At 48.4% G+C, this 27792-nt stretch overlaps 1 protein-coding gene across 2 annotated transcripts in view; it reads right to left on the bottom strand.

Annotated features, from left to right (window-relative positions):
* LOC308648503 (serine/threonine-protein kinase PAK 6) overlaps positions 1-27792 on the bottom strand; it is a 35052-nt gene that overhangs the window by 5065 nt on the left and 2195 nt on the right. Inside the window, exons 3-6 of one of the 2 annotated variants that reach the window (XM_081293264.1) lie at positions 16429-16542; positions 6085-6156; positions 5740-5948; positions 4246-4899 (exon numbers count right to left, since the gene is read on the bottom strand). In XM_081293264.1, the coding sequence (XP_081149390.1) occupies positions 4246-4899; positions 5740-5943 (858 nt within the window). In that variant the 5' untranslated portion in view covers positions 5944-5948; positions 6085-6156; positions 16429-16542. The remainder of the gene's footprint in view (positions 1-4245; positions 4900-5739; positions 5949-6084; positions 6157-16428; positions 16543-27792) is intronic. The other variant, XM_081293263.1, reaches the window with a different exon arrangement.

Below are 27792 nucleotides of genomic sequence, written 5' to 3' on the forward strand. Positions count from 1 at the left end.
AGGCAGGGCTTCAGAACAAGCTGAGGAGATATTGTGAGCAAAGATTTTCAAATGAAGCTGAAGCCCAACCAGTCGTACTTAGGAAACAGCCCCATTCCTGCCACACTCCCAAGTGAACAGGCCAACAACACTCTTTACATTCACTCTGCTGCTCCTGGGAAGGATCCAGGTCCCTGGGGTATCTTCCAGCTGGGTATTTCTTCCTAGGTGAATGACAGCTGGGCCCCAGGGAGGCTACTGTGAGGCAAAGTCCTGCTTCTGTGCTCTGGAGCTACCCTGAGAAGCTGGGTTGAGGCTCCCCATGTGGGTGGAAGAGGTCCTGGGCAGGGCCAGCTGTGACTGGGCTCCCAGAAGCAGGGCTAGGGTCTGACAGCTTCAGGGCTCCACTCCCTACAGTTCCTGGCCTTGCCAGGCGGTCAAGCAGGTCAGGTGCCCCTGTAGGGAAGGATGCTGCCAGCAGAAGGCTATGCTGTGATGGTTTTGCATGCCCATGCCTGCCTGTGCACCAAGGGGGCACCTACCTCTGACAGGCTCAACCTTTGCAGGTCAAGAGCCAGAAAACCTCCCAGAATTGCTTGGACTTACTCTATCCCTGGTGTGCATAGTCAAACAGTAAGGCCGTTCCTTTGCCAGCAGCTAACCCTCACACTCTTTCTCTCTGTACAATGAATGAGTGGGACTTTTGGCTGGGGCATCAGCATCTAAGCTTCAGTACTAGTCTGCTTTAGACAAGCCACCCTTTCTAAGCCCAGTATCCTCCCTAAAACTGAAGGGGCTATGTGAAGTGACCTGGGGAGCTAGATAAACTGCAGATTTCTGAGCCTGATTCAGATAGTCCTTAGAGTAGAGATATATTTTAATGGCCTCAGAAAGCTTCCAGGAGTTGTGGGAAGGGGATTTAGGTAGATATGGGTAGGTGGAGGAGGGTGGGGAAGTCAAGGCAGCATAGCCAGTACAGAGTCTGTGATGTCATGTCCTAAAAGCAGAGGTTACATGAGATGTCAAAAGATCAGGGAGGGAAGGGGGGCGCCACAGGCCTCATTTTATCACACAATCACCCTTGCCAGCCCCCAGAGGTTCTGTAAAAAGGCTCAGGGCTAAGGAGGTTGTCTGCTGGTCTGCGAGTATGGACTTCACTCAGAAAATATGCTCTCTGATCATCTATGTGTGGTGGGGTAGAGCTTGAAGGCCACCTACAGCTCCTCTTCAGGTTTCTCTAATGCCCCTTGTCCTCTCTCCATCATGGAATTCCTAATAAAGGCTATAAATGATGTCCTTCACCTCTGGCCTCCAGAACTTCTGCAGAGGCCCATGGACCACAATTCTGTGGATGTGTGAAGAGACAAGCCACATGGAGGAGCCAGGAAGAGGGTTCCCTCCCTCTCCTCTCTGTCAAGGCCCCTGTGGTGATGCTACTGCTGGTGCTGGCTAAGTTCAGGGACAAAGCCTGCATCTTGGGGCCAGGGGTGGAATGGTGCAGTCAGGATTTTGGGCTATGGAGGTAGGGCTGGATGGGTCTTATCAAACCATGCCAAGAAAGGAAAAGGGGAACACATGATGGAATTGTTACGGGCTCTGGATTGATGGTTTCTAGTGTGACTGAGACCTTGTGGAAAGGAAGCTAATTGAAGAGGCCTTGACATAGGCTTTGTCCCTGAACTCAGCCAGCACCAGCAGTAGCATCACCATAGTGATACTTCCTTTCCCTCCTTGGCCCTTAGGTCTCCCACTGCCAGCTGAGTGGGTTGTACCATAAGTGCCTAAAGGCAGAGGCTATATCTTAACAGTTTTAAAAAGCAATAAAGCCATTCATGGAGGGCTTACCACTTTGCTGTGGTCCTGTTGCTGCCATGTATCCTTGCTGTGAGTATATGGTACACGTAGGTGCTTGATCAATGTTGCCCTTCTGATTCTAAGTGGAACCACTTTTACATCCCCAAAGCTCCTATCTGTCCTGCTCATTTTGCTCTTTAGCCAGTGAGTTATTATAGACTGCTCTGCCAGGGGCTGAGAACAGGAGCCCTGAGGCTGTACTCAGACCTCCCACAGCCATGCCTGGAACACTAGGCCTTAGTAGCCTGACAGCCCAGGGCACCAAGACCTGGCTGTTGCTGTGGGAGCTACCATGAATGTCCAGAGCCAGCTCCTGGGTGTCCAGTGCGGAGGGCTTGTGGCCTGGGGTGGATGGGAGAGCTTAATGTTTCCCATCTGTGTTGCAACTTAAACCACTGTTTCTCAACCAAGGACAGGGAGTGTGTGTGTCTGATTTTTCTGTTCAAGGGACATTTGGTAGTATCTAGAGGCATGTTTGGTTGTCCAACTGGAAGTGGCACTATCATCTAGTGGGTTCCAGCTAGGGATGCTGCTACAAAGCACAGGGCAGCTTTCATAATAAAGGACTATCTGCTCTAAATGTCACTAGTGCTTTCAGAGCAGCTCAGAGGTCTGGCTTGAGAGCACTTATCTAGAAAGGTAAGCCTGAAGCACCCAGAAGAAACACTCCTCTGGATTTGGTACTGTGCTATCCCCAAGCCCAAGATTACCACTATCAGCTACTGTGGAGGCACCCAGCACACCCAGCAGTGGTGGCCCATGGTGGTTCTAAGCATGTAGGGACAAACAGGCCTGTGCCTGGCTGTGGGGTATTGGCCGCAACCAACAGATACAGGTCAGTGCCCAGTCTAATTTTGGCACTCCTTTTCTTCAAATCCCTGAAGCCCATCCAGCAGGACTCCCATGAGAGGGATCAAGCTCTGATTCTCACCTCCCTAGTGGTATGCACTACCCTGCTCCTACCTTAGTTTGGAGTGGGGAGATATCTTCCCATATACACAGCCTTCCAGAGACCCTTAAGCTCACAGGGATCTGACATGAACACTTCAAACCATGTCCTATGCAGAACCCAAACCACTGTCCTTTGTCCTAGTGAAACAGGAACTGGAGTGCATGAAGCCCAGAACCTTCCCTGGGTGCCTCAGCAGGCAGGAAACTAGAAAGTCTGGCCAACTCCCAAACCTCCCACCCCCATTCAGGCTGGAATGCATTCATGCCATGGCTAACACGGGAAGCAGGGACTTGTTCCCAAATCTAGTTCCCAAATCTGTCCTAGGAGGCAGGAGTCACACTATATCAGCCACTGTTTCTTTGGCCTGACTGAAAACCCTGTTGCTGTAGCCACAGCTCATTCTGCCTGATGCTCAGGACCTAGAAGACATCTGGCTGCCAATGGTTGTAAAGCTTTGTAGTAAAAAAAGAGTCCAGAGGTCCCAGGACAGCATGCACGGTCCTGAGCAAGTTCTCTGTGTTTCCTTCCTTGACTCGTTGGAGGCACTAAGTAGGTCCTCTCATTTGCCAAATGGGAAAAGATGTGATTGTGTCTGTGGACGGACGATATGCCATAGGGCAGTTAAGAAGCAAAAACATGCTCCCAATTTGCCTGCCAAACAGTCACCACTGGGACTCCCTCACTCTTTCCTTTCTCATAAGAAAAAGGTGTGTTTAAGGCCATCACAAGTGCCAGGAGTCAGTTCTCCTGTGGTTTCCAGATCTGGGAAAATTTAATTCTCTGGATTTTCAGGTAGCATACACACTAGAGAAGAAATAACTACAGAAATATGAAACAAAACAACTCCTACCCAAAAGAAAAGGCAAAGGAACAAAGGGAACAAGGTAGAGTGGCAGGAGCCCTCCTCACTGGAGGCATTACTATGCACACTTCTGCCACCTGAGGGAGATGCATCCAGGAAGCCCCTCTGCAGGTCTTGGGGGCATGCTGGAGAAGAATTATGAGAAGAGGGAGGCAGATGGGGCAGGAGCACACACCTCTTCTGGAGCCTGGGGGCTTGCTGGGCATTGCAGGTCAAGATGGTCTGCTTTGGGCTTGTGGTTAAAGATGCTACTTTACCAGGGGAGTGTCTGCTTCCTGGAGTGGTCCTCCCAGACCCCACAGGAGTGTCAGCCAGGTACCCCCACTCTTGTTAGAGGACCTGGCTTACAACCTCCGACTTTCACACGCTAAGCCTTTGGAGGACAAGAGCTCAGCTGGTTCCGGGTACAATCCTCAGCTGAGGTTGACCTAGTTTGTTGATCATTTTGATTCCTCACATTCTTCCTAACCCTGACTCTATATAAGTAGGAAAGACCAGGCAGGTCCTGTGTTTCTGACACCCATTCCCTGTGGCCATTTGCCAATCCAGGATCCTTGTGCTCCTGAGTAGCCCCAGAAGGAAGCTCCACTTGACCTACCTTGCTCTGTGGTGGAAGGCCTGGCTTGCTGCTGCTTGGAGGTGCCGTGGCAGGAGTGGAGAGGAACATGCTTCGAAATAACCTGCGCTTGAGGCTGTTCTCTTGGGCCTTCGGGCTAGGGCTGCCTTCGCCACCTGGCCTGCCTGTGGCTGAGCCCACCAGGCAAGACTGTGGCCGGGCTTCCTCAGAGCCATGCTTGGCAGCCTTCACGCCCCGCCTCCCTGTAGCCATAGGGGGTGAGGTGCCAGGTGGGGAGCTCTGCAGGCAGGCGCCCAGCTGCAGGCAGCGCTGTGAGGCACCCTGGAATTCAGCAGGGCCCAGGGACTGTGCCTTGGTGGCCAACCCGTTAGGCAGGACCCGTGGGCTCTGTGGTTCAGGCCATGGCATCTGCCTGTGACCTGCTGGTGTGCCCCCGTTGCAGCTGAGGTAGAGGCTGTGGGGGTCAGTGCACTCAGACTGGGGGCTCTGGAGGTACATGTCCGGATCATTGGCCCAGTGCTCATCCCCTAGCAGCCCCAAAGACTGTGCCCGCCGCCGGTTGGTAGGGCTGCGACCACGCAGAGTATTGGAACTGATGACTGACAACTTCTGGATGTCATTGAGCAGCCCTGAGATGTAGCCATCTGTTGGCACCGAGCTGCCCCGTACCACTGTCTGGAGAGTGAAGAGAGAAGAGTATGAGCAGCCCCTTCGAGGCAGGGAGGGCTGGCCTGGAGACCAGGGTCACAGCCTTCTCTGGGGCCTTGGGGAGGAACACCTATTGACCTCCTTTGTATCATCCACCCATTCATTGGTTTTTCAGTCATTTATTAGGGCCCCAAATGGGTCAGGCCTGTGCTGGTGCAGTGTGCAAGGATACAGGGAGAAGGTCTTTGTCAGCAGGGCAGGCAGGTGGGTAACCATGGGGTTACAACATGACAAGTAGCGTGGCCTGCTGAGCATGGGGAACTGAGGCGCACAGGGGGAGGGAGCGCCATTCTCTAGTTCTATCTGTGGCCTTCAGAGTCATATGCAAAGCCCCCCGCTTAGAACTCCAGTACCAGTCCAGGGGCCCTCTCCACACTCACTAGCTTCATGGCCTACCCTGACAGCGCCCATGACCCAGACCCCAACCAGGCTCTTAGATATACCCATCTGGACCTCCACAACTGAATTGCCCCAGTCTGTGAAAGCGCCAATCCCTTTGAGGTTATAGGTCCAAATATCGCATGGAACTTATTTTACTAAAGACTATTATCTAAAATTCAAATTTAATTGGCTATCTTGTACTTTTATTTGCTAAATCTGGCATCCCTATCACCATGCAAAGGACTCCCCAGACTCTGCCTCCCTGGATCCCCAGGGAGAGAGACTGATTACCAGGAAATTAAGACAGCTGGTTCATCCACGCTGATAACTAGGTGGCTCCTCCAGGTGCCTCTGGGGTTTTACCAGCCGTTTTCTGCAGAGTGGGAGAGGCTGAACTTGGCCGCCATCCACGCCCACCCCCTTTACCTTCATGGGCTGGAGCTGCACTCGTGTGATGCGTGAAGGGTCCACCACGGGCTTGGGGCGCCTCAATGTATCCAGGATGTTCTGCCATTGTGGTGGGAGGCCCACAAACTTGCCCTCTTTGGGGTCGAAGGAGGTGTGGACACGGTGTTGGAAGTTCTGTGGGGCTGAGATCTCTGGGCGTTTCTTCTTTTTCTTACGGAACATGGTGCCTGCAAAGGGAGGGTCAGGTTGAGCTTTGGCCCAGGAAGCACGGGGTAACTGCAGTGGGTGCTGGAGTTCCAGGCACAGAGCTCTCTCCTATTCCCCCAGCAGAACCCATTCCTAGCCCTTTGCTGTCATCCCTACCTCCTCAGGGAAATGGCTGGTTCCCAGAAAAACAGTCTCAGGCACCACAAAAGAGCCATAAGCCAATGCAGACTAGGAACAAGGGAAAGAGGTGTCTGTTTGTTGGTCTGTGCCAAGTCTCCTGCTGAGGAGGCAGACTCTGGGGGTGTGTTTTTTAAAATCCAAAGCCCATTACAAATATCATTCTACTGTCAAATAATTAAAAAGAGGGGAAAGAGGGAGGAAAGCTGGCAGACTCATTTTAAGAAGCAAGTATGACCCTGATTCTTCGATCAGATAAGAATACAAGAGGAAAATTTGAACCATTCTTAAGAACATAAATATGAAAACCCCTGAACAAAAGTAGCAAATTGAATCCAACTGTATGTTAAAGCTTTTGTTTTTCACAATCTGTCTGGGTTTGTCCCAGGATGGTTCAACAACAGAAAACCTGTTAATGTGATACACAACATTCATAAAAAGACAATTAACTAGGGCTAGTTGCCCAGATTGGGACCATGCATCATAGGATCAGGGAACCCCCAAGGGGCTCCCATACTTCCCAGGTACTTTGTCTCAACTCCAGAAAGGCCCTGAGCCAAGGCGATTAGCTTGGGGTGGGTTCAGGTCAGCCATCCTAGAGTAAGCTCTCCTGGGAAGTCAGACAGTCCCGCTTCCCTAGGGATTCCTCTCTGGTCTCAGAACTCTGACTGCACAAAACCTCACTTGGTGTCAAGCCAGCATCCCCTCACCTTGCTGATCTGGCATTTGCCTGAGGTCCTACTGAGCCTGCAAAGGATAATGTGACTAGCTCTGAGAGAGAGAAACTGGAAACCTAGGTGGGAAAGTGACTTCCAAAGGGCTCTAGCCTTGCCACATGGAGAGTCCTGAAAGGGAACCACATATTGATGGGAGACAGGGTCAGGGTGCCTACTTGAATGCTTTTGGACCTAAAGTGATTAAAATAGTTCAGTGGATTCAGGAAAGGTCACTTCCAGGTTTTAAGAAAAAATGAAATGTGTTTCCATTTGTGTGTATGTGTGTGTGTGTGTATGTGTGTGTGTGTGTGTGTGTGTGTGAGAGAGAGAGAGAGAGAGAGAGAGAGAGAGAGAGAGAGAAATATGGGGTCTCACTATGTTGCCCAGGTTGGACTTGAACTTCTGGGCTCAATGATCCTCCTACGTCAGCCTCTGAGTAGCTGGATTACAAATATATTGTACCTCACCCAGCTTAGCATGTTTCTCAATCTGAATGTCTGGATTACTCATCTATACAAAGATCTTAAGTATGGGGCCATCACATTCTCTTTTGGCTTCTGTTCTGGAAACAGCATTTCCCTGGTCATTTTCACAGATTCTAGAGAGTCACAGGTCCAGGAGGGTACTGGTGTCCACTCAGAAAGACAGAGAACCTGAACAGCCTACCACTTCCCCACTAGAAGCCCACCTGGACTCATGGAACACCTCTTGGAATGCCAGTCACTTTTCTGGACCTTGAGGTCCAGGAATCTCCCTAAGAGTCTCTAAAGGCAGAGCTATAGATGTGAGACCCCTGTAGCCCAAGGACTTTGGAATGAAATGTACCTGGTTTGAATTGTAAGGAGTCTCCCGTGAATTTGAAGAGACTAAGAACAAGTTAATTAGATAATCTGAATCTCATGATTCTTTGTCTATCAAATGGGGTTCATAGAAGACAGGGTTTAGGGAGTATGAAGTAAGTACAGTCCCATTAGACTATATCTCTTGCCTCTCTTTACATACCTGCCTCTAAGCTCAAGGCCTCTGGATACCGACACTTGAGGGTGATGCCAAATCCTCTCCGATTTACCTCTCAAGGGTAATGCTTGATTTCTGGGTTTGGGGATCCGGGGACCTTACCATATCTCCATTATGCAGACTCTCCATGGTTTAGTAAAATCTGAATGCCTACCCTCCAGCCTTTGCCTTTTACTACAGAAGGGTCTTCATCAGCAGGGCTATTCTTGCAGTCTCTTGGACAGACCCTCTATCCCTGGATTAGTTAGCGGAACTTTTTTCCTCCTCCTTAACTCTGTGAAGACTTCTGGAGGTGCAAAGACACACCTAGAGCTGAAGAACATCTGGCTGAGACTGTGACCTCAGAACAACCCTCTCCACCAACTACATACCCCCAACCAAGTTCTTGGCTCTTGCTGCAGGAACTCATGGGGAGACTATCTTTAGCAAGTGGTCTAAGAGATAAGAGAATTCCCCTCCCGAGTTTACTCTAATAGCCATTTCAGAAGAAAATCTCCCCAGAGTCAGTAGGAAAGACCTGAGGAGAAAGAACAGCCCAGAGTCCTAGGTCCAGGGCTTATAGTGGTGAGGGTGGCAGAAGCAGTCAGTTGAGCTCAGGCTTTGTGGGAATGGATGGAGATTTAGAAACCAGCAGTCATTAACTATTGTGAAATTAGCAAGCTAAAGAAAGGCTGCTAGGACCATTTGAAAAGTGGTAAGACCAATAACATGTAGACAACATGATTATATAAGTAGAACATACAGAAAATTCTATATATGAATTACTGGGATTAAATAAGTAAATTTGGAAAGTCCTCAACTCGAGGTGAACATAAACAAGTCAATTAATTTCTACATCCCAGAAACCAAAAAAATAGAAAATGAAATAAAAAGATACCATTTACTATTTTATTTAAAAATATAAAACATAGGAATAAATCTAATGAAAGACTTGTAAAATCTTTACATTGAAAAATACAAAGATTAAAGATATTTAAGAATGTTCGTACACTGGAAGATTCAATACTGCAAGGATGTGTCAATTACTCCCAAATTAACCTACAGATTTATTTCGGTCTCAGCAGATTTGTTTTTGGGCAGAAATTGACACACTGATTCTAAAATGTGCAGAGAACCAGGAATAGCAAGGCAATCTTAGAGAACAGAGTTGGAGGATTATACTAAATATATATCAAGATTTATTATAAAGCTACCATAATTAATATAGTATAGAATTGGCATAAGGATTGACAAAAAGACTAATGGAAAAGAAGAGAAAATCCAGAAATAGACCCATTCATATGAGGTCACTTGATTTATGATGAAGGTGACACTGCAATATGGTAGAGGATGGATGGTCTTTTCAATAAATGTAGCTGAAGCAATTAGATGTTCATGTGAAGAAAAATGAGTTCATATCATATCCTCAAATTAACTGCAGATGGATTATAGACCTACATATGAAAGGTAAAATAATAAATTTGATGGTAGGAGGGGGCATAGTCTGGCTGTTCCCTCCCCCCAGCCTGGAGTGATTAATTCCATTGGGCCCAAGTTTGGTAGGCTTTCTGAGACCCTTGACTTTCTGGAACCCAAACCTGTCCATATCTATGGGTCCCAGAGACTACCAGGATTTTCTTTGTTCAAGCAGATTTTTTTTTTTTTTTGTACCAGGGATTGAACCCAGGGGCACTCAACCACTGTGCCACATCCCAGCCCTTTTTATGTTTTATTTTGAGACAGGGTCTTACTAAGTTGCTAAGGCTGGCTTTGAACTTGTGATCCTCCTGCAGCCTTCTAAGGTGCTAGGATTTCAGGTGTGTGCCACCACACCCAGTTCAAAGCAGAATTATTGATGGCATAGGTTAGGAGTAAGGGCTGTTCAGAGGCCCTCAACTGGTCATTTCCAGGGTTCCCTTTTCCAATCCAGTTTCCAAGGGTGGTGGGGGTCCTGAGTGAGGCAATTGCTGCATTCACCATGAGGCAATGGCATCAAATCAGGCCTCATGCCAGCCTGTCAACTGTTACCCTCAGTCTCTCTGCTCAGCATCCACACTCCATCCAGCAGAGGAGTTGTCAAAGATACCACTGAGGAGGAAGAATGGAGGAGGAGGGGCTTGCCTCACACCCCCTTCTTTTCCTTCTGCCTAGCCTGAAAAAAACAAAACAAAACACAAAACCCGATATAAGCCTCAGACTAAGGTAGGAATGGGCAGAGGCAGGGGCCAGCTCAGGCTTGGTTGGCCTTGCTGCTCCTGTCTAATACCTTGCCCAAACCCAGGGGAGGGAGACTGCTTCCAGGATTGGACCATGGGCTAGGAATGCACTATTGTATTTGAGGAATGCTTTGAACTTTCCTCTTCTGCGGTTTGCAGACATATCTTCTGGCTGACTGACCCATGACTGGGTTAGAGGGAGATGCTCAGTGCTGAGCAGGAAAGGTCCAGCCCAAACCAGTTTAAGAAGGAAGCTCCCCTGGCACAAGTCCAGCTGTGACTGCTTCCTTCAGCTGGAGCTGGCAGAGGGGAGTCAGGCAGTTCCTTGCAGAGGCTTTCTGGAGGAAATGCTGCCACACCCAGTGAGCCCAAGGGCAGAGCTGTGGGGAGAGTTTAGGAGCCACAGTTCTGGGAATGGTGTGTGTGTGTGTGTGTGTGTGTGTGTGTGTGTGTGTGTGTGTGTAGCAATAGACAGAAAGGGTAGGAGCTTTTCTTATGTGCTAGGCTCTTTCTAAGGATTAGTAGCCCTGAGAAGTGGAATTTATTACCCACGAATCCAGATAAGGGTCGGAGAAGCCAGATAACTTGCCCAAAATCACAGGACATGACTGAGCTAGGCCCGGAATCTGGATTTGATTCCAAAGGTCCTGCCATCCAATCTATATCAACCCTGGAGGCAGTTGGGCTGCTGATCTCTTCCTGGAGGTCTTCATGAGCCAGGAGGGGCTGACAGCCTAATGCACTCCTTCATTTGGGCAATGGGAAGACAGGCTGCTACTCCACTAACCTGCCCAGTTCTTTCCTGGCTCAACTGTGAGGTAAAGCCTAGGGGCGCCTGGAGCTGTTTTAACTTGTAGGCGGACCCTTCTTTGTGGAACCAGGAATTTTTTTTTTTTTTTTTTGCCCTTCAAGGGATGAATAAAAATGTTCCAAAGGGGTAGTGTCAGGGGCTGTAGAGGTCAAGCCTGGCATATGTGAAAAGCAGAGCCCCTCTGGAAGGTCTCAGAATGAACCAGGCAACCTGTAGGCTTGGCTGAAGGAGTAGTGGGCAGGATCTAGTGACTGATGCTATGTTCCACAGTGACTAGGGAGAGCCTGGTTTGGCTTTTCTAGCATCCATGACAGGGGTGAGAAAGAAGCTGTAGGGTGTGTGGGTCACCCTCTCAGACTCTTGCTTGTCCTCCTCCCAGAAGATATCCATGTGCTGGGGCCTGGGATGCTAAGGCTTCCAGAGCTGTGGGGATCACAGACCCAGGGCAGAGCTACAGAGACTTAAGTTCATTTTAAACGTATAGTAGCTTGCACATTCAAATAAGCCTTGCCATTTGAGGCAGACCTCTTGGGAATGCATCTCTCTATTCTAAACATGCTCTGGTATTCCTAGAATTCCCCTTTGGGAACCATCTTTGGGGCCTGTCTTGAATCAATGTCAGCAATTCTCCTAACCTCTTATCTGGGCTTTTCCCAGAAGTGGCAGTCGGCTTTGAGTGAGTTTGGGTTGTTTCCACTCAGTGAATCCCTTTCATGGCAAGGATTCTTGGCTCACTAAATGGAGTCAGGAGAATGCACTACATTGCAAAGTATGGTGGTGTACACCTATAATCCCAGCAATTCAGAAGGCAAAGCAGGAGGATTGTAAGTTCCAGGCTAGCCTCAGCAACTTAGTGAGACCCTAAGCAACTTAGTGAGACCCTGTCTCAAAATAAAAAACAAAAAACGGGGGCTGGGGATGTGGCTCAAGCGGTAGCGCGCTCGCCTGGCGTGCGCGCGACCCGGGTTCGATCCTCAGCACCACATACCAACAAAGATGTTGTGTCCACCGAGAACTTAAAAAAAAAAAAAAAAAAACAACAACAAAAAAAAAACGGCTAGAGACGTAGCTCGTGATAAAGTGCCCCTGGGTTCAATCCCTAGTAACCACTGTCCCCATGCCCAAAAAAAGGGCTGGGAAGGTGTCTTCCAGAAAATAAGTCTAGATGGATTTGTAGCTCCTTTGAAGGGGTAGGCTTTGGTCTTTTGTGTAAGGTCTGGGATGTTGGTAAAGTGTCTGCTATGAATGAGACTGGTGGGATTCCCCACCATTTCCCAGCAACTAAGAGGAGAAGAGGCATCTGCCAAGGGGGCTGGTTCCTGGCTCCCAGAAGAGAACACCCAGCTCAAGATACCAGTGAGAGTGGGGGAGGCTCAGGGAAGTTTATCAGAGCTCACATTCTGGGCTATGAGGCTCAGTGTGGGACCTTGGGGCTATGACCTTGGTTTATTTTCCTTCTTCTCTAGGCCTCAGCATTTCCATTAATGACAAGAGAATGGACTCATTCACCTCTGCCAGCTTTTCCAGGCATAATGAAGGGGAGCAATAGCTTCTTGCTCAAGGAGCAGTTCTGGATATTTTTAATAATCACCTCTCTAAGAGAGCCTAGCACAAGACTCAGGCTCTGGACTGAGAGTGTCATATGTGATCTCCTGATCACAAACCCACGAGGAAGCACTGTTACTATATCTGTTACACAGGAGAGGAACCTGTAGGCCATACAGACTGAGTGATTTACCCAAGTGCAGCAGCAAGGAAGGGACAGAGTCTGATCCAGACCCTGAGATGAACTTGGCCACAGTCAGCCATCAGCATTCACTACTTCCACCCTGTGTCATTCTGAGGGTGATACTCTAGCGCCTATCCTAGAATCATAGCGCCAAGACAGAGGTAAGCCCCCCGGGCCTCTACAGAACTTAGAAAAATATCCATGTTACTACAACCATCCAGTCCCAGAGTGGCCTGCAGAGGAATCTGCCTTTTCCAGAGCTGGGTCTCTTCACCCTGAGATATAGAGTAGGGTTGCTTGACCTCTTTTACCTCTTTTACCTCCTATGAGGAGGGATGGGCCTCATCAGCCCCTGGAATAAACTCATTAACCAGGGATATTTTCCTTTTCCTCAACCTTTACTTTCTGGAATTTGTTTAAATATAAAATTTCATTATTGGGCTGGAGTTGTGGCTCAGTGGTAGATCACCTGCTTGGCATGTGTGAGGCCCTGGGTTCAATCCTCAGCACCACATATAAATAAATAAAGTAAAAAGATCCATTGATGGGGCTGGGGATGTGGCTAAAGCGGTAGCGCGCTCACCTAGCATGCACGGGGCGCTGGGTTCGAATAAAGATAAAGATGTGTCTGCCGAAAACTAAAAAATAAATATTAAAAAAAATTCTCTCTCTCTCTCAAAAAAAAAATCCATTGACAAAATATATATATTTATTCATTATTAATTCCTTTACTCAAAAGTATTTATTATGGCTGGGCACAGTGGTGCATACCTATAATTCCAGCTAGTCTCAGGCAGGAGCATCACAAGTTCAAGGCCAGACTCAGTGACTTAGTGACACTCTGTCTCAAAACAAAATAAAAAGGGTTAGGGATGTAACTCAATGGTAGAGCACTTGCTTAGCATGTGTGAAGACCTGGGTTCAATCCTCAGTACTTTTAAAAAAAAAAAGTATTTATTATGTACCTGCTCTACTCTAGACTCTGGGAGCAAACAAGACAATATTCTTGCTCTCCCTCGGCAGGTTAGTTTGCATCTTCCAAATAGATGTTGCTATAGGCCAGCCTGTGCCACCTTAAGAAGTGGTAATACAAACTCCATGGGGTTCCTCAGATGGGCCCCTCTGCCCTTGCCTAAATTCTGTCCCTCTGTGGCAATTCCCAATAGGAGCCTGCCCATATTCTGCTTGCATATGTTTATCAGTAGAGAGCTCCTGCCCCTTCCCAAGGCCCCTGCCTTCTGTTCCCTTGGTCCCCTCGCTGCTTTTCCTTTGTGTGGAGCTGGATTCTGTCTCTCCTCAGTCTCCCCCAGGTATAGGTCTGCCATCTGCTCCTCTTCATGTGACATGAGAGGCAAGAAGGACAGCACCCCAGACCTTATCCTGGCTCCAAAAAAATACACCACAGGGAAGGAAATTTCATCTGCTTTTCTGCCTGATTGCCACATGCAGGATAGGAGATCTTAGGTGGGGCCATGCCCTCTGCCCCATCACCCATAGACTTTGTAGACTTTCTCCCAGGGCCAGTGTGCTGAAGTGTTGGAAGTCCCTAGCAGACTGGGTAGTACCAAGAGGTTCTGTTGCCCCACTCAAGTGACCCAGGAAGAATGAGGCCTGTGCCAGGATGGTGGGCACTGTGCATACAATCAGCCAAAATTTCTGGGTTCCCTATCCTTACCACAGTTCCCATACCAGAGGACCCAGTGAATCACCAGGGAAGAGATAATGGGGTGTTCTTTAAAACTGTAAAAATACAATGATGAAGCTCATTCAGTGGCTTGTGTCAACACTCCAGCTGAATGACAGGCCAAAGAGCCAGGCTGGCCAGCAGAGGAAGGTCAATATTGACTCAAACTGCCTCTCAGCCCAGCTCTAGCCACTTGGACATTGCTGCAGTCCAGCAGGGGCTCAGGCCAGTCCATCCCTTTGACTTCTGTTTACTGTGCCTTGAATCCCAACCTGTGCCCACCCATCTCTGGGTGTATAGCATTGGGCTTTCTGGGCATGGGGTTGTCTCCAAAGGAAAACCTGAAGAATTACATTCCTTGAAGGGTTTCAGGTCAGGAACCTCCTTAGCCTCTCAGATTTCAACAGTCTTCACATGCAGAGACTCAAGACCTTAATATCTTGCCAGAAAGAATCTCCATAGTCCCTAACTACAAGACTCCCTTATGTTTTGACAGCCCTTAGCTTTCCATATCTATATTTTGCTTGCCTCCTCACTTTATGTACATAAAACCACTGTGAGATAGTTTGAACCTGATTTCTTGGGCCCATTTTAAAGATGGAAGGTGGATAGGAAGAGGAAGCAGGTGACAAGAAAAAGAATATACACACAGAAAGTGCCTGCCCCATACCAGGTACTGCGCTAGGTGCTTCTTATTAGTACATCTAATGGTTAATGGTAGATATTAAAGGTTCCATTGTTAAATGAAGAAACCAAGGCTCAGAGAAAAGCAAATGTCTAAGATGGTCAGTGTAGAACTGGAATGCAAAGCTCTGACTCCAAGCTCATTCACCATACCCAGAGCCCAGAGAAAGCAAATGACTTATCTTAGATCACACAACTATTTAGAGCGGAGATGAAACCAGAATCCTTGAGCTGAATGCTCCCTCTACCCCAGACAGCACCCACGATAATGGTATAGTCAGGGTCACCCATGAACATGTGAACACATGTGACATGTACTGAGGGTGTTGCTACTTCTGTCACTAAAGCCAGAAACGGCCCCTTCCTTGGGCCAAAGACCCTGAATTAAGGTCTTACACACTATTCATCTTCCATGAATCCTCTGCCCTTACTTTATTCCTACTGCTTTGTTCTAACACCCTCCAACAGTGTCTTGCCAAATAGCCAGACCATTCTCAAAATCCTCCCAGAGAGGAGGACTCAAGGGTAGTTTAAACTTTTCCAACTGGAGGCCAGTGAGGTGGCCTCTGGGGCTGAAGGACATTTATCATTACAGTTACTCCTCACAACTACCCTATGAGAATGGCAATCCATCCTCATTTTACAGTTGAGGACATTGAAAAATTTGGAGAGAAATAAAACAATGTGCCAAAGGAGTCACAGGCAGTTAGGATTCAAACTCAGCTCTTTTTGGTTAACAATGTTCTCAGTCACTGAGAACCAAGAGGAGAATTCACAGCATTGCAATACATACTAAACCAGACACAAAAATGACCACATAGATTGGAGACCCCACCCTGCCCACCACCTAGTAAAACAAACCCAAGGAGCCTAACAAACACCAGATGGGGGCGTGGGGGGGATACAGAGAATACACCACCCCAATCTTGGGAACTCTCATGTCTTAGCCCTTGGTGTTCCTAACAGCATCCACACCCTATATGGAAAGTTACTCCCTGGCTATGGGAAGAGCTGGGGCAATTTTAGCATGTCTGGGGGTCTGGGGATCTGGGGAACCAGCTGGCAGACTGCAATGTGCAGAGCAGGGGCATCTCTGCCTGGGACTCCTGAAGTCCCCACCTCCTGCCCTGCTCAGCACAGATGCTGGGTCTGCTACCGCACTTTCTGTTTGGAATCCTCTTCTGCAAGCCTGCGTTCAATGCAACTGGCCTGGTTGACGCTGCCTCACCCCAGACAGGCATCAGACCTGATGAAAATCCTAAGCTTGTGCCAGGACAGGGACAGCCATTTGAAGCCCTCATGACCTATCATGGAGCTGAAGTGGTGTGAGTAACTATATGCAACCACTAAGGACTGAGAAATCACAACTAGCAGGGACTAAGCCACTGCCTAACTAGGAGGGAGTCAGTTGCCTGACCACTGTCCCTCCCAGCCTGCCTCTCAGGAAGGTATGGAGAAGGCTCTAGGGCTACATGTTCCTCACTCACCTCCGGGAGGCCTTCCCTGACTCCTCTTCCTTGGGTCTCCTCACCCTTCAGCAGTCAGCTCTCTTGGGCACCGAGGGAAGACCAAGAACCTTCCAGCGCCAGTCCACCGCAGGCCTAAACAGAAACACATAAGAAATAACATTGTGACAAATGTAGTAAGTGTCCCCCAGATTTCGCGACTGGCTGGAGTCTAAGACGTTGCGAACTGCCCCACGCCTGCCTCCCCCTGAGCGATCTGAGGTGCTAGAGGCTGCGGCCGGCTCCCGGAGGAGGGGCAGGTGGGCGTAGCGCAGCTTCCGGGGTGGCCCCTCTCCCCACCGCTGTCGGACCCCGCGCGGCCACGGCCTCGCTGCGCCGAGTTGGCGAGCACGCAGAATAGGTTGCGCTCCGGGGGCGCCGAGCCCGCTGTGCCCGCGCGTAAGGCCCCTCTGTCCCGCGCGGGCCAGCCTCGAACTTCGGGGACTGAAAGCCAGGGTAAGGGAGCGCGCTTGAGGCAAGGCCTGTCCCTTCACCGCGGCCCGGACGGGAGGGGGATCACCGGCCTTTGGCAGCGGCCAAGCACCCACCTGCCGAGCGAGAAGCCCGCGAGCGCTCGGAGAGGCCGCGGGAACCGGGCCCGCCCTCCGCGGGAGGGACCTCGGCGCGGGGAACGGCGAGGAGGGGCCGCGCTTACATGTTTGTGCAGCGCCGGCTTCACCTGGCCGCGAGTTTGATTTCAGGGTGTGGCCTCAGGTAGCACATAGCGAACGCAGAACAAGGGAAAAATCGCGCAGGGGTGCAGGGGCAGCAAGGCAAGGAGCCCCGCTGCCGAAGGAACGACCCTTGCCCAGCGCTTTCCCTCCAACCTCTTGGCTCCAGCTCCCACCGACCCTGACACGGCCGCTCCCATAGCTGTCTGCCCGCCACGCAAAGACCCGACCTGGATTATCCGCTGAGCACCGGCTGGTAATTAACTCATTAATTTATCTTGCAGATGCACGCTGTGGAGCCGCAGGCCCACTCTTTGGGACCTAAGAGGTGCCGTGGGTGCCACCCACACATCCTGGAGAGCCCAAGCTGCAATTCTAAAACCTGGCACCTTGGTCTGTCTGCCCCATTCTGAATTGTTCTGGGATAATCGCCTTGTACAGGCAGAAGGGCAGGATTTAAAGGGATGCAATTCCCCATCACACCTTGTTTAGTCCTGACAATGCTCTGGCCTCTGGATTCCAGGGTGGGAGACTTCCAGGTGGGGGACTGAAAGCATCATAGGAGCACAGAATCCTGAAACAGAGGAAGGGGTTCATACAAAACCTCTCCGTTTCTGTTCCAGAGCCAGCATCCCATCCTTGTACCCAGCAATGCCCTGGTTTAAGATTAGGATGGCATTTCTGGTGACTCATTCCTGACTTCCCATTTGGGGTAGGTTGGGACAGGTTACCCTGCTTCTTTGGGACAGAGGATAGATTTTATGTTGAGCAAAGGGGCTGGGACCACTTGTCTGTGTCTAATCCAACAAGGAAGTGAGAAGACTCTTATTGTCCTCGACTTGGGCCCCTAGAGAGGGCTGGGTGCTGGCTGAGTGCTGAGGGGATTCTGGCTTGGAAATTCAGTACATCTGGACCCCAAATGGCTGCCTTCAAGTGGTGGCTGGGTAACTGCCAGTGTCAGTGTGGGTTTTTTTTTTTTTTTTTGTAGTTAGGATTGAATCTTGGGGTGCTTAACCACTGAGCTATATCCCCAGTCCCTTTTTGTTTTGAGAGGGTCTCACTAAGTTGCCTACCACCTCTGTAAGTTGCTGTGGCTGACCTTGAATTTGGGATTCTCCTGCTTCAGCCTTCTGAGTTTCTGGGATTACAGGCACCAATGTGCCCAGTGATTTTTTTTTTAAACCCTTATTGGTTACCTCAGATTTAAATTATTGAGGTCACTATTCCCACATAGTTTTGTTCACTGATTCTTTGACTAGGACAATGCTATTTGTGGATAAATCATTACATTGTGGGCCCTATTGCTATGCATAGTTTAAGACTTCCACCAAATAGAAGGTGATCCATGGGAATTCACCAGTCACTAACCAGTCTGTACTCTATATCTTTCTACACCAGAAGCTCTGATGCCCTCAGCTTCCCTAGGGAAGGCTTTGTGCCAGGTAACATTTCCTGGTCCTGTGTTCTAAGGAGGGCACCCCAACACAGAGATGAACATTTAATTTCCATTCTTCTTTCCTTACTGTATCTCCTTCTCCTCTCCTCTGTGTCTTTTCCAGGTGGATCCTTTTTTCTTTCTTTTTTAAGTTGTCAATGGACCTTTATTTTATGTATCTATTTGCAGTGCTAAGAATGAAATCCAGTGCCTCACACAAGCTAAGCAAGCACACTGCTACTGAGCCACAACTCCAGCCTGCAAGGTGTATTCTTTTTCTTTCCTCTGACTGGACACTGTTGGCCTGATTCTGTTAGACAAACCATGACCTCCAGTGGCTGCCCAGGAAGCTGACTACTGAGTTAAGGATGGGACCTTAACTCAGTAGTTAAGGTCCATGCAAGGAGGACAGGGCAGGTGGTACAAGTATGGCTTTCCCCACATATTAGTTATCCAGGAACATGGATGTGGTGGTCTAATACTGACTTCGAGAATTTGGATGTGCTGTATAGAGGGAGGAAGTAGAGATTAGTTGCTAAGAATTCAAAATGAACCACAAACCAAAGTTAGAATGAAATGTATTATGTGATTGAATTTAGAATCAACACCCTAAATTACTTTATAGTGACTCACAAATGCACATGTGAATTATTTTCTTTTAATATAAATGCCTATGTACCAAAACCACAGTTCCAAGCACTACCTTTGAACTATTAAAACTACAGTAAGTGTGAATATTATTAAAAATGAACTGGTATTTAATTTATTTGAATCCAGGATTGGGTATCCCAGAATAACTACTGGATAAGTCCTTCACCTTACATAGAGTAAATCCCAGAACCCCTAGATTCTTCCCACCTTGGGAGAAAATAGTTGGGCTTGGGTATTTAGAGAGGCACAGAGTCCTGAAGGAGACTGACCCAGATTAATATGCCAGATGTGCCAGAGAAAAAAATTCCCATACAAGATATGAGAGTAGATTAGAGAACTCTTGGGCCACCATAGCGGCCTTCCAGTCCCTTCTACATGTGGTTCAGGTGCACGAGGTTGGATGTTGCCCTACATATTGGGATGACTAGGACATACAGGGTGGGTCCTGAGTGATTAATTCCTATGTGTGACTCTCTTCTCTCTGATCCATATGCAGCTCAGCTCTGTTCAGGAAGAGAGCAGAAGTGTGGTAAGTGTCAGGAGCAGTTTTGGAGACAACACTTCCTCCTGTGTTCCCATGCCTCTCTCTGGCCCCCTTCCATGCTGAGCAAAGGGATGGGGCAGGCACATGCCCCTCTGATGAGCCTTGTCTGCTGGCTGAGGGAGTTTTCCAGGCACTGCCATTCTACACACTGGCCTGGAGCCCTGGACGCAGGCACCAAAAACAGACATTTCACCGTAGATGGGGCTTTTGGAGCCTTGCCTGCTCTGGGGCATTGGCTGGCCAGCATGGTCTGCAAGGGCCTCTGGGCAGGCCCAGGGTGGGGCAGCCACTTCCCAGTGTTCTCTCAGACTGTGGTTGTCAGAACTGTTTTAACATCTGAGCACTAGCAGCCAGGGCTGAGAGCCCAAGTTAGGGCCAAAGAGGAAAGATATGGATCAACTTGTGGTTTAGAAATACAAACACATTATCCTTTCTCTGCACCTTTCTGCTCAGGACTTGAAAAGCTTCCTGGGGATCAGGAACCTGCTAACAAGCTCTCTTATGTCTTACAGGGCTCCTTCCTCTGGATGCCTCTGCTGTCCTTTGATAATAGTAACAATAATGCCTGTCAATTACTGAACACTTCTGATGGGTCTGATGGGCCCAGCCCTGTGCTAAACTGCACATATTATCTCAATCTTCACAGGGATCCTTGGATATAAGCATTATACTATTGTTATTCTTGTTTTACAGATGAGGAAACTGAGGCACAGAGTGGTTAAGGAACTATCTTAAGATCTCATAATTATTGCTATATACAGAATGTTTGTGTACCTCCCAAATTCTTATGTTGAAATTTAATCACCAATGTAAGGGTATTAGGAGGTAGGGCCTTTGGGAGTGATTAGTTCATGAAGGCAGAACCCTTATGAATGGGGTTAGTGTCCTTATAAAAGTAACCCTGGAAAGGTCCCTGGCTCCTTCAGCCATGTGAGGTTATAGTGAAAAGAGCCATTTATGAATCAGGAAGTGGACCTTCACCAGATAACAAATCTGCCAGCATCTTGATCATGGACTTTCCAGCTTCCAGAACTGTAAGAAACAAATTTCTGTTGTTTGTAAGTCACCAGTCTATGGTATTCTGTTTACAGCAGCCCATTTGGACTAATTTGGACTAATGGACTAAGCTAGAATTTGAATCTAAGTATTGAATTTGAATCTTGCCTAGCACATGCAAGGCGCTGGGTTCGATCCTCAGCACCACATAAAAATAAATAAAGGTATTGTGTCCAACTACAACTAAATATATATACATATACACAATACCTTTCCTTTATTTTATTTGTTTTTATTTTTATGTGGTGCCAGGGATAGAACCACATAAAAATATACATTGGCAGGTGCAAAGCTCCAAGGCCTGGCAGGCTTGGCAGGCAGCAACTGCCAGACCTAAGGAGCCCTTAGGCAGGAGGGGGGTAGTATCGAGACTGTAGCCCATTTGTCTCTGTAGACTTATAGCATGCCATTAGCCTCAATTTCTTGTCATGCATAACTGGAAAGAGCATCTCCTCCCTTGGGAAGGTGGTGGAGTGATGAAGTCTAGAGCATTAGGGTACAGGGATCCTGAGGACCAGTGGCTCTAAACAAGGTAAGCATAGCTGCTGAAGAGTCAAGAAGAAAACTCCTCTCCTCCACCTGTGCACATGCATGAATAAACACATATACACACCTGCCACAGGGAGCAATCAAACTCAGTTTGGTATACCACATAGCAAAATCCCAGGATTCTTCCAAAAGACAAGGCTACCACTTGCTAAACCAACCCAACAGGTCAATCCACTTTGGATCCCAGAGAGAGAACCCCGGCCCTGTCTAGGGCCCAGCTAGGTGTTTGGGAAAAATCTATGGGTTCCTGCCTGGCTGCTGGACGGATGTGTCCTGCTCATACCCTGAACCACGACAGAGAGAAACTACGATTCTCAGAACCTCAAGCCTCTCTCTGCCTGCCTCTTAAGTTCTGAACTGTACTAGGCTCTTCATGCCAGTGGGAATAAATGGGACTACCCCATGAAACACAAACTGGTATCGAGGGCCAAGCTTGCCTGATAGTCCCAAAGAGACCTGGTAACTTGGGATGAGCTGCTCAGATGCAGGGATCACTGCAGGCTATGGCACCCTTCACAGATACTTCAGGTACATGCTGAGTTGTACTGGGAAGGTTTGGGGAACAGAAAGAGCCACCTCTGCACTGAGGACAGTCATTTTGTAGACATGATGAAATAATTTAATATCTTCTCACAGAGCCAGGGTTATGGCTCAGTGGTAGAGTGCTTCCTAGCATATGTGAAGCACTGGGTTCTATCCCTGGCACCACATAAAAATAAAAACAAATAAAATAAAGGTAGTGTGTTCATCTACAACTAAAAAAAAATATTTAAAAAACTACAACTACTCTGCAGCCCCCTGCTCTTAACAGCTTCCAAAGTTCTATCCAAATGTCTTTTGCTGGCATTTTAGCTCTCTGGCTGGCATTATTGCTGGCAGGGGGTAATCCCATTTATTCCCACTGGAATAACAGCTGGAAGCCTCCTTAAAAGGAAACTCTTCATTGTCCTCTTCTCTCCTGAGCCTCCAGTAGCCATTCCAGGTCTGAGGTTGGGGCAGGGCAGTGCCATGGAGCCTAGGGCCTGACTTTCAGGGAGGACAGGAGAGTATTGGGGGAGCAGAAAACCTGTGCCTGACCAGGTAAGAGCCAAGACCCAAGTTTCAGGGGAGGAGAGAGCCCAAGGAAGCATGATTTTGGATGTCCAAGCCCCATCTCCAACCCAATGGGCAGAACACCTTAGCTCTAAATGCACACAAGCTGCAGCTGTGGGCTCTGTGGCCTTCAGGGAACACTGCATCTGCCCTGGATCAGTGTTAGAAGGCATGGCCTGTCTGCCACTTAGTCTGTGCTAGGCTGCCATCCCCTGTCTGGGTCTTTCCTTCCCCAGCTCTGTTGCACACACCTTAAAGAGCCCTAGACTGTGACAGAGGTGGCTGGCCTGTTGGGACATTCCTGTGAAAGCTGACATGGCAGGTCATGGTCACACCACTGTCATACCCTCACCAGTCACCAGTACAATAACCCATGTAGGGTTAGTGGGTATCTGGGGGCAGCTCCTCCCTGCCACTCTGCCCTTTTCCTCCATAGGAGCCCTGAACATCTGCTTAACCAAGCCTGGTGTTCCTGCTCCTAGGCCTGGTTCCAACCTTCCCTAGGACTGAGACTTCCACATCTTCCCACCTTTCTGGATCCCAGACAGCTTCCTCCATTAAGATCTACTCCAGTGGAATATAAGAGTCTTCTTATCCCACCTGAACAGAGTGAGAGGTAACTGCCCTCCTACATTTGGGAACTGACATTTGATGTTATCTATTGCACATTTAAATTATTGCCTGGGGTTAAAAGTATATACCAGTGAGAAGACCACCTGGGGCAGAGGGCCTCTTGTGTGCCTCCCTACCCTCTGCCCAGACTCTCTCATGTCTAGACACTGTTATTATTCTCTTCTTGGGTTTAAGGCATTACCAGTCTATGGTTAAAATGTAAGATGCTACCTGGGACACAGAACTTGATTTATTTACAAATTAGTTAGATCTGTTTATCAGAAAGTGACCCAGTACTGGGGGACAATTCTGTCCTTGGGGAGCCCTTGGTTAACAAGCAAGGGCTGGGTTGGGACTCTATTTTAAACAGGGTGCAGGATGGGAGAGCAGAGACAGGAAACATAGAAAAGGGATGGGGCCACTGCTCTCAAGCCATCAAGCTACCTAGCAGTTCTTACCTGCTCCTGTGTGGGGGACCTATTGATGGACAGGCAGCCTGGGCAGTACAAGAGAACTGGGCACAAATTGGAACCCCTGGTCCTGAACCACCCCTCGCCCCGACAAGTTAGCAGTGTCATCTCAGTACTTACTTTTCTTCTCTGGGCCTGTTGCCTTCTGTAAAAATGATGGGGTTTGGACTAGAAATTCTCAGAGGACTCCCTGTGGCTTGAATGTGCTGTAGCAAGCAATCTGAGATGACCAGTTCCCTTATGGTAGCCTTTCCTCCTCTGAGCTCCTCCCTGCTGACCTGGTACTGTGCTGGGCCATACAAGGAGACTCTGGTGTAACTGGTCCCATAACTCCCTCTACTCCTGTGCCTTCCTCTGCATAATTCCATATGGAGCCTTATTTGAAACTGAAAGAAAGAAAATGGAGCTGGAGATGCTCCAGGCTAGGGAGCTGAACCACAGAACCAGTCTACCCGGTTTTAACTCTACTGCTGCCATAATCTTCAGGAGCCCCTTCACCAGGCAGGCAGGCAGGCAGGCAGGCAACAGGAGACCTTGACCAAGGTGACTGGTTTGTTGCTATTTGCCCTGGGGAGAGTGAGCTGGGTCCTGCTGCACTGAGATCAGAGGCCAGAACAAATGTACCACCTACCTGCACTTTCTGCACCTGCTTCTCTGAGCACCCAGAGGGGCCTCCTCAGATCCTGGGCAGCCTAAGTATGTATGAAGGACAAAAGTCTCTTCCACCTACTTGGCCTGAATGGACTGAAGCTGTGGGCAAACCAGAGCACAAGTAGATTATGACCAGGGCAGAGACGCCTGGATTTGCTGATCAAGGCACCACTTTGGCAGAATAGGTTACCACAGAGAACCCACAGGTGTGCAAAAGTAGTCATCATTGTTCCTCTGTAAATACTTGGGTCTCTGCACTGCCTGATGTGTCATGATGAGGTTTTATAGAAAATGCTGGCCAGCATGGGTGTTCCTTTGTAGGAATGAGGCCCATGTGACCTTTTATGTAGTTATATGGGTACTTTTTTTTTTTTTTAAACATGATTTTGCTCAGAATTTGAAAGCCTGTTATGTTTTGGGTTTCACTTTTTTTTTTTTTTTTTTTTTTAGACTGAGGGATTGCTTTTCCTAAATTCATAGGACAGATAAACTTGGTAAAAAAAGCAAAGAAAGTCTGAGACTGAGCCTTATGATTACTAGGCATTTCCAAGTCACTTGCCACAGTAGTCAAGGAGCTCTCAGTGCTCTCCAACTCCAGTCCCTCCACATGCAGCACCTCCAAGTTTTGTGCTTTAGATGGGGGTCATTAGAATATGGTTATTCAAGGAATTGTGGATACCATGTGACAAAAGAGTCCAGGTTCAAACAGGAATGGGACCAGGGCCATACCCAGCCTTTACTATGTGCAGTCCAGTCCAAGTACCCACATTTTGAACTCCAGACCCCCATAAGGGGGTCTAATAGTCTTAAGTAGCCAGGCACAGTGTCATATGTCTATAATCCCAGCTACTTGGGAGGCTGAGGCAGGAGGATTCCAAGTTTGAGGCCAGCTTGGGCAACTTAGAACCCCCATCTCAAAAAAAAAAAGATGGGGAAACTGAGGATGTGATGAGTGGTAGAATGAGCCTGGGTTCACTCCCTAATACTAGAAAAAGAATTAAATCTTTAAATTAATTCCTGAGAGAAACTCAGTGGGTAAACAGTTTGCTACTGGGAGAAAAATGGACCTGGTATTGCAGTTCTTCCTAGCTTGGATGGGCATAGATCTACCAGCATTCTGAGAGCTTCACTTTTCTTGAGGGAAGGGTTCTTCTACAGCTACCTCCTCCAGGAAGCCTTTCCTGATTCTCTTAAACAAGGTCTCTTCCTCATGGCACATTGCTCCTTCAGTAATCTTAGCAGCACCCATATTGTTTTACTTAATGCTGTTTCAACAACCATATCACATAGGTATTATAATTATCTTTGTTGAACATGTCAGGAAATCAAGACCTAGAGACATGAAGTAACTTATCCAAGTCACCAGGAAGAGGCAACACCAGGCCTGAGGCTCATCCTGCTGACTACACTGTTAACCCCATCATCCTGTGTCTTACTACATGATGTATCTCCCTGAGCACTCATTTTCCGCTAGGACCTGAAGATTGAAGCTTCTTCCACAAGTGTTTTTCATTCTTTTTTCCCCCCCTTTGGTCCATCTGTATAAAGTCTATGTTAAGAATCATCTTCTAGTATTGGTTTAATTTTATAAATTATCTGGACTGGATGAGTCATGGCTGACAATTTCAGTGATGAGTTTGGGGCCCAGAGTGGGCGGAAGGACAAAGCCACCCAGTTACTGATTGTGGCTCTGTGGTTCAGCTTGTTTCTGGTGGGGTTGACCCCATGCTCAGCTTTCCTTTACATTGCTCTATCAAAGGATTATAAGTGTCCCTGGGGCAAGGGTTCTGTCCCATTTATCTATCAGCACTTTTCCCCACCACCCCTCTGGCCACCAGTATTTTGTACTTAATAAACACACAATCCCTATCATGGGCCTGGAAGTCAGGTATCCAGAAAAAGCACTGACTGGATCCCACATCTTGACAAGTATTGTGGTCTGAATGTGTCCCCCAAAGTTCATGTGTTGGAAAATTCATCCCCAATGCAACAGGGTTAAAGAGGTGAGATCTTCAAGAAGTGTTTGGGTCTTGAGGGCTCTGCCCTCACAAATGAATTAATGTCTTTACATAAAAGTTTATTACAAAATTGAGTTAGGCCCCTCTCTCTTAATTGGGGGTGGGGTTACTGGGGATTGAACCCAGGGGTACTTAACCACTGAGCTATACCACAGCTCCTTTTTATTTTGAAACAGAGTCTGGCTAAGTTGCTTAGGGCCTCACTCAGTGCTGAGGCTGGCCTTGAACTTTGATTTTCCTGCCTCAGTCTCTGGAGTTGCTGGGATTACAGGTGTGGGCCACCATACCTGGGGAATTAGGCCCTCTCTTGCTCCCTTCACTCTCTTGCCCTTCCATTGTCTGCCATGGGATGATACAGCATGAGGCCCTTGCCAGATGTGAGCTTCTCAATCCTGGATTTTCTAGTCTCCAGAACTATGACCCAAATAAAGTTCTACTGCATATAAATTACCCAGTCTCATGTTGTTGTAGCAGCACAACAGACTAAAACCCAGGAAAGATAAGATTCCCTTTACCTCATATCTCCCACTTCTCAATTTAGCTCCCTCTGGGCCCTAGGACTGAGTTCCCATGGGGGTAGAGGGTGTGTCCTCACAAGGCACAGCCCTCCAGGACCTCTAGGATGGGCTGCTACCCTGCACTGAGTGGGGTTTCCACAGAGCAGGCCAAAGCCCTCCACTCCTTCCTAGACCACCAGCTAATACCCTGCTGGTTTGTTGTTTGCCTGCTGCTTATGAGCCTCTGCCATTGTGCCCACCAGTTGGATACCACCACTGTGTAGTTCCATGTACCTGGAGGCCTCCCAAGTTTACAGTCACTTTTTTTTTTTTTTTTGGTATCAGAGATTGAACTCAAGGGCACTCAACCACTGAGCCACATCCCTAGCCCTATTTTGTGTATTATTTAAAGACAGGGTCTCACTGAGTTGCTTAGCACCTTGCTATTGCTGAGGCTAGCTTTGAACTTATGATCCTCCTGCCTCAGCCTCCCAAGCTGCTGGGATTATAGGCAGGCACCACAGTACCTGGCTAGAATCACCTTTTGAGAGGAAGAAGGAAATACTGCCACGGCTGGGTCATTTTCCTCATCCTGGAGCCAGGTGTAGGAAATACTTATGGGCTCCTTCTGACCTTGTCCTATGTATTCTTCCAGGACAGGAGACATTGGAGGTTATCCTCAGGAGTGAATAGTACAGAGTGGGCTTTGCCCTGGGTGGAGACCCCATTAGTTGGTACCTACCCTGTGCCTGTCCTGTCTCAAAGAGCTCAGAGAACTCAAAGAATCAATCTGTTCTTGAGGACTAGACTGACCATGCAGTTCCCACACTCCGACCCTGCTACCCTTCTCAGGGATGAAGCTTCCACGCAAATCAGTTTCCAGAAAGGCCTGCTCCTGGTGCCAACCCTTTCCTGGTGCTCTTGTCACTAAAATTCCCAGAGCCTAGTACCAGGACCATTGCAGGGAAACCTGCCTAGAGAGGCTACTTGCTTGGCCCACAAGCCCCAGTGCCCCCTAGGTTAGCCCCCAGGCCCACAGGCTAGGGACCACTGAGCTTTGAATTGGTCCTCTACTCCTCGACCCCATTTCCCATCAGAAC

Source organism: Spermophilus citellus, assembly GCF_964194105.1.
Source record: "Spermophilus citellus genome assembly, chromosome: 4".
In the NCBI taxonomy this organism is placed as follows: domain Eukaryota; kingdom Metazoa; phylum Chordata; class Mammalia; order Rodentia; family Sciuridae; genus Spermophilus; species Spermophilus citellus.